This window comes from Euleptes europaea, chromosome 2 (assembly GCF_029931775.1).
Source record: "Euleptes europaea isolate rEulEur1 chromosome 2, rEulEur1.hap1, whole genome shotgun sequence".
NCBI classification, from domain to species: domain Eukaryota; kingdom Metazoa; phylum Chordata; class Lepidosauria; order Squamata; family Sphaerodactylidae; genus Euleptes; species Euleptes europaea.
The window spans coordinates 131623455-131635667 of record NC_079313.1 but is presented as its reverse complement, the minus strand read 5'-3'; the positions used below and the strand labels follow the sequence as shown (position 1 = coordinate 131635667).

At 43.3% G+C, this 12213-nt stretch overlaps 1 protein-coding gene across 1 annotated transcript in view; it reads left to right on the top strand.

Annotated features, from left to right (window-relative positions):
• Positions 1–12213, top strand: part of DIDO1 (death inducer-obliterator 1) — a 60718-nt gene that overhangs the window by 29484 nt on the left and 19021 nt on the right. Inside the window, exons 9-13 of the mRNA XM_056844497.1 lie at positions 7806–8289; positions 9813–9972; positions 10395–10511; positions 11500–11607; positions 11871–12006. Coding sequence (XP_056700475.1) covers positions 7806–8289; positions 9813–9972; positions 10395–10511; positions 11500–11607; positions 11871–12006 — 1005 coding nt within the window. The remainder of the gene's footprint in view (positions 1–7805; positions 8290–9812; positions 9973–10394; positions 10512–11499; positions 11608–11870; positions 12007–12213) is intronic.

Below are 12213 nucleotides of genomic sequence, written 5' to 3'. Positions count from 1 at the left end.
GGAAAGACTGTGCAGGGTTAATTAGCGCTGAGCAATCCTTTGTGCTTCTGCCTAGTGGGAGGCCGGCTGCTGTGCATCAAACCGCTTCCAGCACAGATGGGAGTTGCTTGGCCCTTTTATTTTTGCTGGACCTGTCTTAAGTTACTGTGCCCAGGCCTGGTAATTTGTCAGCTTGCGCGTAGAAGTCAAAGGTGTGAATATATCCAGGTAAATACTTTCCTCTTCCCCTCCCCGCATTGTCCAGAGATGGAGAGGAGTGTAGTTTGTGTGCAGATGCTGCCTAATGACCTGATCTGTGGGGGCTTTGGGGAGGAGGGGTTCAACGCTGGCTGGGATGGAACGACATCTGCTGTGGTTGCTTTTTCTGCTCACCTGCTCTGTGCTGCCGGGCGCCTCCTTCCTATCCCCATCCCCCACCCCTTGCCCCCCACCCCTGCTTCCTGAATGGGAGCATAACAATCCTGGAAGCAGTAAAAGACCCCCATTATTCTTTTTGGGTTTTTAAAAAAACGTATGCATGTTCCCTGGAGATACAGCCTATTTGTTTTCCTTTGCCCTGTTATTGTCCAAGCCACAAGTGCGTGTGCGTGAACACCAGTACACTCAGGTCTCTTGCTGCGGTGAGGCACAAGGAAGGAAAGGAGGAAAGACCAAGCTGAACACAAGAACTGCAGCAGCCCCTGGAGAGCCAGCGTGGTGGTGTGGTTAAGAGCGGTGGTTTGGAGTGGTGGATTCTAATCTGGTGAACCGGGTTTGTTTCCCCACTCCTGCACATGAAGCCAGCTGGGTGGCCTTGGGCTAGTCGCAGCTGTCTTAGAGCTCTCTCAGCCTCACCTACCTCACAGGCTGACTGTTGTGGGGAGGGGAAGGTGATCGTAAGCTGGTTTGATTCTCCCTTAAGTGATAGAGAAAGTCGGCATATAAAAACCAATTCCTCTTCTTCTCTGTCTTCTACTCCTTATTTTATCCTCTTGGACTTAATGCTCCACTGTCAACATCCTGCTTTAGCATTTTGTCCCCTAAGTGGGCTGCTTGGTGATGCTGGAGCCCCTCCTTTTGGAAGCGTTTAGTGTTTGTGTGTTTCCTGAAATGATGGAACTCTGGGCTGTTGATGTATTTTTAGAACCTGACACATTTGCCTTTGAGAAACTTGTGTAGGTGTGGGGGAAAGCTCTTTTTCCAAATCTTCAAGGCGTCTGTTTCACAAAAACTCCAGTGAAACTCCTTGCATCCCTGTGGCAGTAGTATGTGCGAAAAAGGTCTAGGGGCCTTAGTAGATCGAACACTGAACATGAGTCAGCCGTGTGATGTGGTAGCTAAATAGGCAAATGCGATTTTAGGCTGTATCAACAGAAGTATAGTGTCCAGATCATGTGAAGTGATGGTATTGCTTTAGTCTGCTCTGATTAGACCTCACTTAGAGTATTGTGTTCAGTTTTGGGCGCTACAATTTAAGAAGTAGACAAGCTGGAACGTGTCCAGAGGAGGGCAGTGAAGATGGTGAGGGGGTCTGGAGACCAAGTCCTATGAGGAAAGGTTGAAGGAGCTGTTTATGTTTAGCCAGGAGAGGAGGCGACTGAGAGGTGATATGATAATCATCTTCAAGTACTTGAAGGGCTGTTCTGATTGCCACTTTGGGGTCAGGAATCAATTTTCCTCCAGGCCAGATTGGCCAGACATCCTGGAGGGATTATTTCTTTTTGCCATCTTCAGGCCATGGATTAGGGGTCACTGGGTGTGTGTGGGGGAGGTAGTTGTAAATTCCTGCATTATGCAGGGGGTTGGACTAGATGACCTTGGTGGTCCCTTCCAAAATTAGGATTCCATGGATACCCAGGTGCTGCACATTAATATGTGCGGTGTGTTGTTTTTGAAGACTGCTGTATAGTTGGGATCTGCTGTTGATGATGGCACAGAGGTGGTTAGGAACTGTGACAACCAAGTGAACTACCACAATTTTTTCTTGTTTGCAGGAAACTCTACAGTATGCTGTCACCGAGTGTGGGCTTCAGATTTATTCATGACAGGTTGTTTACATGGGCAGTTATCTAGAGATTAGCACACACACGAGAGGAGCCTTTGATCCCAAATTGCTTTTTCCCCAGTGCTTCAAACTTTGACTTATTATTTGATGGTGTAAACAAATGTAAGCCTGACCTAACTTCAGGATTTGAAATTACAGGAGAAAGGTCTGGTTTTGTCTCTGGTTATTTTTTTCATGGTAGTTCTGAAACCGTTGGACTACTTAAATGCAAAAGAAGTATCAGGGTATAACTAAGCAATCAACTGTAATTAAAGGAGTCAGTAGCAAAGAATGTACCCAGCCACATGAAATGCATTATCCATTTTCTGGCACCGGCTGGGAAGGAAACATTGCAGCTCTCAGAGGATCTTCTTCCTGAATTCGACCCAAACAGAAGTTGGTTTCAGGTAGCCTGCTCAAGGTTGACTCAGCCTTCCATCCTTCCGAGGTCGGTAAAATGAGTACCCAGCTTGCTGGGGGTAAAGAGAAGATGGCTGGGGAAGGCACTGGCAAATCACCTCGTAAACAAAGTCTACCTAGGAAATGTCGGGATGTGACGTCACCCCATGGGTCAGGAATGACCCGGTGCTTGCACAGGGGACCTTTACCTTTACCTTTAGTAAAGCAAGTAGCAAGCGACTTCTGAAAATTATCTGTTTTCATTCATGCAACCATTTATATTGCACTGCATGTTTATAACTTGCACAACTTAGTAGAAAACAGCAAGAGGTCAGTAGCACCTTGAAGACTTAACAAAATTTCTGGCAGGGTCTGAGTTTTCATGAGTCACAACTCCTTCCTCGTGATCTACAACTTAGTCAATCAATTTGTGCTGAAGCAGAGTAGTGCCTTCATTAAGATCCGGTGTGAGAATACGGACAGACTGACCACTGCAAATTTTATCATATTGTCCGCTCAGCTTCACACCTATCCTTTTTGCAACAGTAGGGACAAGAAACTTGTAATTATGCAATTAAATTTCCTAAAGAAGGTCACACGGTGGTGGGGGAACACAGAGCATTAGAGAGTGCTTGCAGAAGATAAAAAGCTATCACCTGGGACTCCAATGGGCCAAGTAGCCAGCATGGTGTAGTGGTTAAAAGCAGTGGTTTGGAGCGGTGGACTCTGATCTGGAGAACCAGGTTTGATTTCCCACTCCACATGAGTGGCGGAGGCTAATCTGGTGAACTGGATTTGTCTCCCCACTCCTACACTTGAAGCCAGCTGGGTGACCTTGGGCTAGTCACAGCTCTCTCAGCCTCACCTACCTCACAGGGTGTCTGTTGTGGGGAGGGGAAGGGGATTGTAAGCCGGTTTGATTCTTCCTTTAGTGGTAGAGAAAGTTGGCATATAAAAACCCAACCCTTCTTCTATAATTGGCTGTAAGGGTGAAGACTGGGAAGAACAATGCCAGTGTCAAAAAGCAAGGCCTTAGTATGGAGAGATTCACTCCCATGGACAGCCGCATTCCCAGTTGCCATCAACAAAGAGCCCAATTCGCTTCCATCCCTGGGATGATGTTGGCACCTCAAGAAGGCTTGCAGCCAGCAGAACCACTTGCCCAACTACACATCCCTCCACACAAGGACCTCGCCCACTTTCATGAAATATGGGGCAGGTGCCACACTGGCATGACATCACTGGCTCTCCTGAACACTTGTTACCTACAGAGCCATGTGTGGCTTCCAAGTCGCCCAGTATCACTGGCTTAGTGGATCCTGAGTAGCCTTGTGATGGACACATTGTAAGCTGATTAGGCTTACTGAGACAAGTGTGTGTGTTTTAAATCTCCTCAACCTATTGCTTGACCTCTAAGCTTCAATGGAACTAAGCAAAAATACTTTGGGAACCTAAATATTAAGGATTATAGGGCTATCCGTGGCTATTAGTCAAAAGGAATACTAGTCATGATGCATACCTATTCTCTCCAGCATACCTATTATATTAGGTACTTTGGAACACAGGCAGGATAATACTGCTGCAGTCGTCTTGTTTGTGGGCTTCCTAGAGGCACCTGGTTGGCCACTGTGTGAACTGCTGGACTTGATGGACCTTGGTCTGATCCAGCATGGCCTTATGTTCTTATGATTATGCTATGATAAATACCTGAAAATGATTGTATCTTGAACTACTTGCTTCTGACATTATGGTCTGTTTTGTCTATATCAAACAACAATAATTATTCCTATGAATTTAGGGGTTGTAGATGATCACTCCAATGGTGAACATTTTTGAGATTCAATTATGTGTGTCAGGTGTTTGCACGTCTAGTGACTTGATTATAGCTAATTACTATGTTGGCCTGTAGGTGTTTAGAATGGGCTGCAAGGGCGGCTGTTGCTAGCTCAGCATCAACAGTCTGTTGTGCTGACCTTTGGCACCGCTACTGCCGCAGAGTTGGCATGGTGACAACAGCTACTGCCGTCAGAGGGCCGAGCGCTGTTGTCAAGCAGTTCTGTTGTGTGGCAGAGAAATGTGTTGAGAGGAGGGAGTGGCAATAATCCCAGGGCAACCTGGCTGGTGATGTCAGGGAATGGGTCTGTGCTGCTGCAGTTGTAACAGCCATCGCCTGGCGCGTATCCAGTGTTAGCACCTGCTGTTTTGTATTGTTCAGAATGTGACAGGAATGCAATGTGGGACTGTTTCTTTCTGCCACAGCCCTGGTTGTATCAGGAAAAGAAAGTATGCCAGGTACTTGCTGGCGACCTTTTATCATTAGGTTGTAGGATGTTGCCAATTACAGTATTGTCAATTACTGTGTTGCCAATTACTGCCAATTGGATGTTGCCAATTACTGTGGCTTGGTTTGTAGAGCCTCTGCTTGGCATGCAGAAGGTCCCAGGTTCAATCCCCTGCATCTCCAGTTAAAGGGACTAGACAAGTAGGTGATGCGAAAGACCCTTGCCTGAGACCCTGGAGAGCCGCTGCTGGTCTGAGTAGACAATACTGACCTTGATGGACCAGAGTATAAGGCATCTTCATGTGTATATGACAGTCCTCACGTGAGGACAACCCACTATGGCCCTGCCTCAGAGACATACATCTACAGTTTAAAGGGAAAATGTGTTTGACATATTTGACACCTTAACCTGGGTAGTCCAGGCTAGCCCAGTCTCATCAGATCTCTGAAACGAAGCAGGGTTGGCCCTGGTCAGTATTTGGATGGGAGACCAGCAAGGACGTCCAGGGTTGCTACGCAGAGGCAGGCCATGGCAAACCACCTCTGGATGTTGCTTGCCTTGAAAACTACAGGGTCACCATAACTCGGCTGCGACTTGACGGCAAAAACCAAACAAAACTGCTTGACATAATATTTGACATTTTGAGAGAGACAGAAGATGAGTAAGAAGTGAATAAGCAGGAAGCCAAACTGCTCTGTTGGATTTTGTGGGTTTAAAGAGTCAGGAGAGTTACAATTAATTTATCTTACTCTGGATTGTGGCGCCTAGTAGTGTGTCATTTCCAAGGGGATTTCTGCAGATTAAACCCTTTTTGCTATAGCATTTGGATTTCCTCCTTTACATCACATGCTTTTCGTTACTAAACAAAAACTTCACACAAATTAAATAGATGAACATAAATAATACATTATTTCCATACATGGCTCCAAAAGTATTTCAATACGTATTTGCATAAATTTAATGGAAAGCACTTCTGGGGTAAAGTTTGTAGTATGTAAGAAATACATGGGGCATATAGCAGTGCTGTTGGGCACTGGATATTCTTAATGTAGCTAAATTTCTTGTCTTCCATTTTGCTTTGACACACCCACAAATTCATATAGCTGCCTACTTAGTTTGGCTCTGTAATAAGATGATATAGGTTTTAACAGTAACTACTAGTTGCATGGAGTTCAGCTCAGGTCTGTTGTCACCAAGGTGGTAAACCTGTGTGTATAGAGTCAGAGGCTAGGTGGAGGGTCATGATTGAATGCTGTTCCATACAAAAATAACTCATTCCTACATGCATAAAATGTCAGGAAAAGGCAAGTTTAGGAATCTGTTCCCTGGCACCTAATTTTCTAGATGGAGAAGATGTTTTGGGATGAAGGAGCATCAAATCGTGTGAGTGACCCCCCCAACTGCAGTCTGCAATTGCTTCTGATTCTGAATACCACATTTAAATACTTGTTACGATAAATAGGTTGCAGGTATGAGTTAGAAATGCTCAGTAAGTAAAATAGATAGCAAACTAAGCCATATTTTAGGGTGCAACCTTAAGTATTTCTGATAAGCGCATAAAGCAGAGGGATACGACACCCTGTTCTTTGTTTTGTTTTGCATTTATTTGGTGCTCTGCTTCCGGGCACTTTCCCCAGAAAGCACAGTGCCTCTCTGCTCTCAAAAGTTCCACAGTTGGTCAAGTCAGATTTCTTACACTGGGTGAAAACGCATGGTCGCTTTATCCTCCTTTAATCCCTGTTTTAACCAGGATCGAACACACATTAAGCGAAACGCATGCGTCTGATCCTGGCTGAAACAGGGATTAAAGGAGGATAAAGTGGCATGCGTTTTCAGCCAATGTCTTCCCAGCCAACTGTCCCTGCTCTGTTCCACTGTGAAACCTTACCCTCCCTCCTTCTTTGGCAAATGCGAACTCCCTAGAGAGCTTCTTTGTGTTTTGAAGGTGTATGAAACAAACCATGTGGCACCAATCACATGATGTTTCTGGTGAAACATTACTGAGAGACGCAGAACAGAGTTAACGTCCAATACTATTCTGAGTCATTCCAGTTTATCTTTTACTGTTTCATGGTTTTTATGTAACACTGGTAATTCAGCATATTTTGATATGAGATGAGTCAACGTTCAGAGTTTGTGTAGAGTAGAAGGTATGTGTTTCTCCCCTCTACAATTAGGTGTAATATGCATGTATGGCTGAGGGTTGGATGCGACTGTGTGGAATAAATAAAACATACATATTTCTAGCTAGAGAGAGGTGTAAAGAATGATACAGCTTAATTTTATCCAGGGGTCTCTGTATTTATGCTCATTGGTTTCTATTTTATGTTGACATATACTCACGTGTGCAATCTTTGAAGATGGATTTAGTTCTGTTTTGAAAAACATGGAAGATTCATACATGAAATTACCTCCCCCACACTATAAATTTCTGTTAGTAAACATTGGGCACAAAAGATGATCACAATGGGACTTGATGGAGTCTTGTTCTCCCTCCTTCCCCCAAACCTAGATATAGTGCAGTGAACATGAGGGGAAATGAAAGCTCCGACTGCATCTTGTTCGCTTCCATCCAGCTGCCCCGCTCCCTGCCTTGCCCAATGATCATGTGCTAAAAGAATGCATCTTTCCATATTGTTGTAAGAACAATGCATACAGCTCATAAATAGTGTTACCAGCTCTGGGTTGGGAAATACCTGGAGAAGTTGGGGGTTGAGCCTGAGGAGGGTGAGGTTTGAGGAGGGGAGGGACTTCAATGCCATAGAGTCCAATTGCCAAAGTGGCCATTTTCTCCAGGTGAACTGCTCTCTATCGACTGGAGATCAGTTGTAATAGCAGTAGATATCCAGCTAGTACCTGGAGGCTGGAAACCTTACTCATAAATGAGTGCAAATTCAGAAACCCCGTTGTGATGTTTATCATTGTGGAAATGATCTAATTAAAGCTGAGCTTCCTTCCATTTCTCTGATTTTATTAGGAAAGTACATACCCAGCCTTCGCTGGATCCATTCCAGTTATGGTCGACTCTAAAAGTTTGGTCTTTGTGGTTGCCCCAAAGTAGGAACCTGTGTTCATGTTGATGTGTTTTGTTCTTTTAACAGCACAAAAAGAAGAACGGAAGAATGAGGATAGACCAGTAGAACCTTCAACAGCATCAAAGAAAATCATTGTTTCTGCTTCTTCAGCTGAGAGACAGATGTCTTCCCAAACTAAAAATCTGCCTCAAAAGAAGCCCCCTGCATTTACTAGCTCTTCGCTAACTAAGCACCCTATTAAGTATTCTGCCGCCGGCTTCAAAGGGGTCATACCAAAGAAATCCTCGTCGTCAGCTGGTTCACCTGCATCCAGCACAGCGGCATCTTCTAGGCCTTCACCTCTGTCCTATGGTACATCCTCTATTCCTAGAAAAACACTTGCATCTTCTAGCATGGGTGGAGGATCTAGGAAGCCCATGATGTCTTCTGCTTCTCCGTCTGTGACATCTGCAGCACAAGCCAAATCTGCAGCAAGTGCTGGTCAGTCACAACCTAACTCCCAAATTCGACAAAATATACGGAGATCCCTCAAGGAGATTTTGTGGAAAAGGTAGGAACCAAGTGCTCTCGGCAACATATTTTAGGATACTTGTTGGTTTGCATTGCTGCCTGAATAGTGATATGGAGTCATCAGCTTTGGCAACTTTTATGTAAAGTGTATGATGTGTTTAATGTTAAAATTTAAACAAACCTCAAAGGTGGTTACTATACAAGAAAGTACAGCTTCATTCTAATTAGCAATCTATTCAACTCTGCATTGTAGACTTCTAGAAAGGTTGACTGGCATGGAAGAGATATGAGACATATATCCAGAGAATTCCATATATTTGTTGAACTAAAATCAATGAAAGCATGTAATTTCAATGGGACTTCAAAAAATGTATGCCTTTGCAAATTTTCTTTAGCTTTAGGAGCCAGCCTGAAAATTAGGATCCAGACTGAATTGTCTAGCTTTGTATTTTAATAACCATCTTTTCTCATTATTGTCACCACGAAACCAAATCCTAAACTCTTCGCAGTTTCTTCTAATTTTATTAAAGCTATGATAAAATTGTGGTAGCGCATAAATAAATGTGGATTAACCCTGGCTGTTGTCAACACAACGAAAAGCTAATCTCTGCCCCAACCATCGAAGCTAGTATAAAAAGCAACTGGTTGAGAAATGATCTCCCACCATTAAAATGTTGTAAAGTCAACATATAAGCAAGCAGTGAAAACAACACATGCATGCATTTTATGCCCTACAACAAAACATGTTCTGATGTGAAATTATCAGTAGGCTTTGTACATTTGCAGAGGATGTCAGAGAGACTACAATAAAATAATTGCTGAAAATACTAGGAGCCACAGTGGAACAACTAGCCACCCTGGCACCTGAGATTTGTTGAGCCCTGACTGAACTTTCTCTGACTTGTGCCTCACATCTTCCACACTTAGGGTTGCCAGGTCCCTCTTCACTACCAGCGGGTTTTAGGGCAGAGCCTGAGGAGGGCAGGGTTTGGGGAGGGGAGGGACTTCAATGCCATAGAGTCCAGTTGCCAAAGTGGCCATTTTCTCCAGGTGAACTGATCTCTATTGGCTGGAGATCAGTTATAATAGCAGGAGGTCTCCAGCTGGTACCTGGAGATTGGCAACCCTATCCACACTGCCCTTTTAGGAGTTTGGCTTTTGTCCTTGCAGAAGGGTTTTAGGGTGCCAGAGGGAGAGGGGAGACAAATGATGTGTCCCATGCCGGAAGTGCATTGAGATTTGCAACATGACGATGTTGTAAGACAGCAGCCACATGACAAGTCACATTCCCAAACTTTGTGGTTGGAGCACTTCTTCCTGTTTTGGCTCTTTTAGCTCATCGTAGAACTTTGGCTGCTGTGCTGTACATGGGCAGAACTGACGAACATTGTGGAGGGATATGGCAGCTGTGGGAAGTGGGAATTGAAATCATAAGTAAAACTCCTTGAGATTAGTGTATTGTTTGCGATGGTGCATGGAACTATTCACAGAAGTCTCCATGCATTTATATTAAGGCATATACAAATGCTGTCATTGCTGAATTTTTTTCTCTCCTTTTGACAGAGTAAATGATAGTGATGATCTGGTCATGACAGAGAGTGAAGTGGGAAAGATTGCACTGAATATTGAAAAGGAAATGTTTAACTTGTTCCAAGCTACAGACAACCGATATAAGAGCAAATACCGCAGCATTATGTTCAACCTCAAGGATCCCAAAAATCAGGTTTGTGTGCATGAAAGTAAGTGGGGGAGGAGCATCGGTTGCCAGTTTTATTGAGTTGCAAGCAGACTTTGATTTGACGGCACCCTTTAATATAAATGACTGCACGTTGCTTAGGAAGTCTTTGGTAGAAGCAAATTGTTAACCAGGGTTCTTTTCCCTTCAGAATTTCTAGAGATATCTCAGTGGCTTTGTCTCTTCTATATAAAGCATCACAAATGGTTCAAGAATATTTTATGAATCTTGCAATTTACAAGAAAATGTGCTCATCTTTGAATGTTTCATTTTTGGTTAGCATTAAGATCCTTTAGAATGAATTCATAAAGGAGACGTCACTATTCACTTACCTGTTAGAAGATGTTTGCGAGTTTTGTAAGCAGGAGCTCATATTCTGATGATTGTAGATTCCCTCTCTCTCTCTTCAGGGCCTTTTCCATCGTGTTCTTCGAGAAGACATTGCTCTGTCAAAGCTAGTGAGAATGAAGCCAGAAGAACTTGCATCCAGAGAGCTGTCTTTGTGGAAAGAAAAACCAGCCAGATCAGTAAGTAATAAAATTCTGTGGTTCGTGCTAAGTAAGGATTGTTAACGGGTTAACCAGTTTTGGGGGGGTCTCTCTTTTGTAGTGCTACGTGTGGACTTCTTTTGCCAATGTATATTGCATGACCTACAAAGATTACTTAACAACATTTCAGTAATAAAATTTTAAATGAAAATGAAGCTTTACAACAAATCAGCCTAAATATTACAGCATTGTGATTCTGTGATCTGGCTAGCTTTCTCCTTAGTGGTTCAGGTAGAGTATCCCTTATCACAGAATCATAGAGTTGGAAGGGACCACCAGGGTCATCTAGTCCAGCCCTCTGCCCAATGCAGGAAATTCCGAACTACCTCCCCTCACACACACACACCCAGTGACCCGTACTTCATGCCCAGAAGATGGCCAAGGTGCCCTCCCTCTCATGATCTGCCTAAGGTCATAGAATCAGCATTGCTGACAGATGGCCATCGAGCCTCTTAAAAACCTCCAGGGAGGGAGAGCTTACCACCTCCCATATCTGGACTGATCAAAAAAATGGACCCTTTGAGCTGGCAGGCAGGCAGATCCATGCTGCCTGCTTTCAATCTTTCCTCTCACCTAAAAAAAATTAAATACAGTGTACTCTGCATCCTAAATGCTTGCCATTGTTAGTTTGTTTGTTGGTGCTCTTGTTTAATAGCTGATATAGGTATTCTTTGCTTTCTGATGGTTCAGTCTGCACAAAATTATTAAAAATATTGTTTAAAGTTACATTCAGGTTATGTATATAAAACATAAATGAATTTGGGTCCCATCCTTAAGATATCTAATTATGTATATGCAAGAATTCCAAAATATTACAATATATGGAAAGATCCGAAATACAGACCACTTCTGGACCCGAGCAGTCCGGATAAGGGATACTCAGCCTGTAACTGGTTTGATAACTGGATACAGAGTATTGATTAAAAATTGGCCCATATTTATTATATGAATTTTCTGACTTTCATAGATAATGACACCTAGACGTAAATCTAATGAAAGCAAAAAATCAACAGTAAAGCAAGAACCCATCCCAGATGTTAACATGGAAGATTCCCCACCAGTATCTGACTCTGATGTAAGTATAAATCTTTCGATCTGTACATTAGTTACCTGCCTGGTTCACCAAAGATTAAGTGGATACTTGTTAGTAAAGGGGAAAAGACTATGTAGTGTAAATTATGTTCGGATTGCCTCCCAGCTTTTATCTTTTAAATTGATGTCAATTGAAAAAAATAGATATAGGAATTTGTTAATTTGGATACATTAAACGAATGAAAACACACACACACACACACACACACACCAGGTAATTGTCTGAGTCTATGCATTCATTTTTAGGAGCAGCAAGAGTCCGATCGAGCAGCTCCTGAGAAAAGCACTGCGCCTCTTTTGGACAATTTCAGCAGTATGTTGAAGGACACAACGAGTCAGCACCGAGCCCATCTTTTTGACCTGAACTGTAAAATCTGTACAGGTATGTACTTGTAATAATAGTGCTGCTTTGAGTACCCCACATGGTAGGAAGGAGGGAAGAAATGTAAATGAAATAAAATGAAGTCAGCTTTCCTCTGCATGCAAGCCCAAGTCTGGTCAGGGTCTTGAAATATAAAGGGCCAGTTCAGTGACATCGGTGGAAAGAATTGTACACAACTCATTGCGTTTGTAGTGGCATCTACACAAT